Source organism: Nicrophorus vespilloides, unplaced genomic scaffold (assembly GCF_001412225.1).
Source record: "Nicrophorus vespilloides isolate i.1.1-1 unplaced genomic scaffold, Nicve_v1.0, whole genome shotgun sequence".
Classification (NCBI taxonomy): domain Eukaryota; kingdom Metazoa; phylum Arthropoda; class Insecta; order Coleoptera; family Silphidae; genus Nicrophorus; species Nicrophorus vespilloides.
This window is the reverse complement of record NW_017096774.1, coordinates 530,399-532,074: the sequence shown is the minus strand read 5'-3', so window position 1 is coordinate 532,074 and position 1,676 is coordinate 530,399. Positions and strand designations below refer to the sequence as shown.

General features: G+C 40.9%; 1 protein-coding gene across 1 annotated transcript; it reads right to left on the bottom strand.

The window, feature by feature from the left end:
* Window positions 1-868: 868 nt before the first annotated feature.
* On the bottom strand, window positions 869-1,429 carry LOC108558119 (enhancer of split malpha protein-like). Its single transcript, XM_017914928.1, has one exon. The coding sequence runs from the start codon at window positions 1,359-1,361 to the stop codon at window positions 870-872; it is 492 nt and encodes a 163-aa protein (XP_017770417.1). The 5' UTR covers window positions 1,362-1,429; the 3' UTR covers window position 869.
* Between the last annotated feature and the right edge of the window lie 247 nt (window positions 1,430-1,676).

Below are 1,676 nucleotides of genomic sequence, written 5' to 3'. Positions count from 1 at the left end.
GACGTATAAATCTTTCAAGTCTATTGGAGATTCTTCTTGATTTTTATGGAAAAAAATCTTCATGTCTTAAATTTATTATTAATATTGGCTTTTTGAGAAAATTGATAGTAGTTTTTATTATATAATAATTTTATTCTATTGAGGAAAGAAAATAAAAGGTTATTAAAATTTGATGTGAAAACAAGAAATGAATTTAAGAAATGGTTAGCTATTTGGGTGAGTGATGGGATGTTGTTAAGTTTGCTTAGTGACATTTCCAATTAAGAATACCTTATTTAGTGGTGATGGTAAATTGATAGTGATGCGAATTAAGATTGGCAATAATTATGGAAAAAGTTTTGAAATATTTATGTATGCTCTCTTTGTATGGGATGCGATACAAAGGAAAGGGGAGAGAATCTTGAAAGCACTTTGGCTTTTAGTAGGAACGGAGCAGGTAGATGCAGGATCGCCCGAATTAAACTGTGACTGTGCGGACATTGAGAGATGTCCAAGGTTTATCCGGACCTCTGGATCCTTTACCTGCCCAAAAATGGACAATGGGTTTCTTTTCCTCCTTTTTGTATTAAAGCGGACAGGTAGAGTGGACATGGGGCTTTTGTATGTGTGGGAGAATATTTTTTCTTTTTGTTGCGTGTTGTGTATTCAGAAAAGAAAGATAATATGTAATGTTCAAAAATAATAGTTATTTATTTAATAAGTATCAGTCTTAAAATTAAATGGAAGACAAAATTAAAGCATGTCAATCACATAATACAATTAATAGTAATTCCCTAACGCTAGTATCACAATATAATTTTTTAAAACAATTGAGCAAGAATCGATCACAGATTTCCAGGTTGAGGCAGGCTTATGGTTTTTGTTGGTATTTAAGCTTGAGCCCAACGATCGCAGGGAACCTGCATTTCCGGAGTTTGGTTTCCGGTGATCGCGTTCTTGTCGCCATGGCAGGAGATGTCGGAGTCGGCGCCAGAGACGGAGGTCCAGAAGAAGGTACCAGCTTCGGTTTTGGCGAAGTGGACCGGAATGTATTTCTGGCCGCGGTGCACTGGGATGACGTCCATGGAACCGTTGCTGTCGTAGATAGGAACGGCTGAGAACTCATCGCAAGAGTCGATCTCTTCCATGATCCTTGATTCGAGCATCTCGTTGGCCAGGTTGTTTTCGATTTCGCAATCGTCGAAGTATTCCGGTTGCGGTGATTTCTTGTAGGTGTTCTTCTTGTCCTTCTTGATGATGGAGATGATTGGCTTGAGTAGTTGCTTGATCTGGTACTTGGTGGAGCGCGCTTTCTTGGCGTTCACGTAGTTCTCGTTGACGCTGTTGTTGGAGGCGACAATGTAATCGTTGTATGAACTCATGGTGAATGAGGTTGGTTGTTTGGTGGTAGTAGTAGAAGAAGTAGAGAAGGAGATGTTAACTCTGAATAAGCACGAAGGCGAATGATAACTTCCCTGCTTTCCGCCGCCTTTTTATACTCGATGCGTGACGTCACGAACCCTTAGGGTGTAGGGTAGGGGAAAGTATTCGGCCGAGCGAGGGACCTATGAGAGCGCTTCGTAGGGGCAGGTGTGCATTTTTTGGTCAAGTGAAACGCCCGCATACGGCGTTCTCTTCGGTGCGAGAGAGACGCACCATGTGCTTCACTTAAAAACCGAGGGTTAAACGTGGGAACT

What these genes read in the sequence shown, in the direction of transcription:
- LOC108558119 (XM_017914928.1), bottom strand. Translation starts at nt 1,361, where the DNA reads ATGAGTTCATACAACGATTACATTGTCGCCTCCAACAACAGCGTCAAC.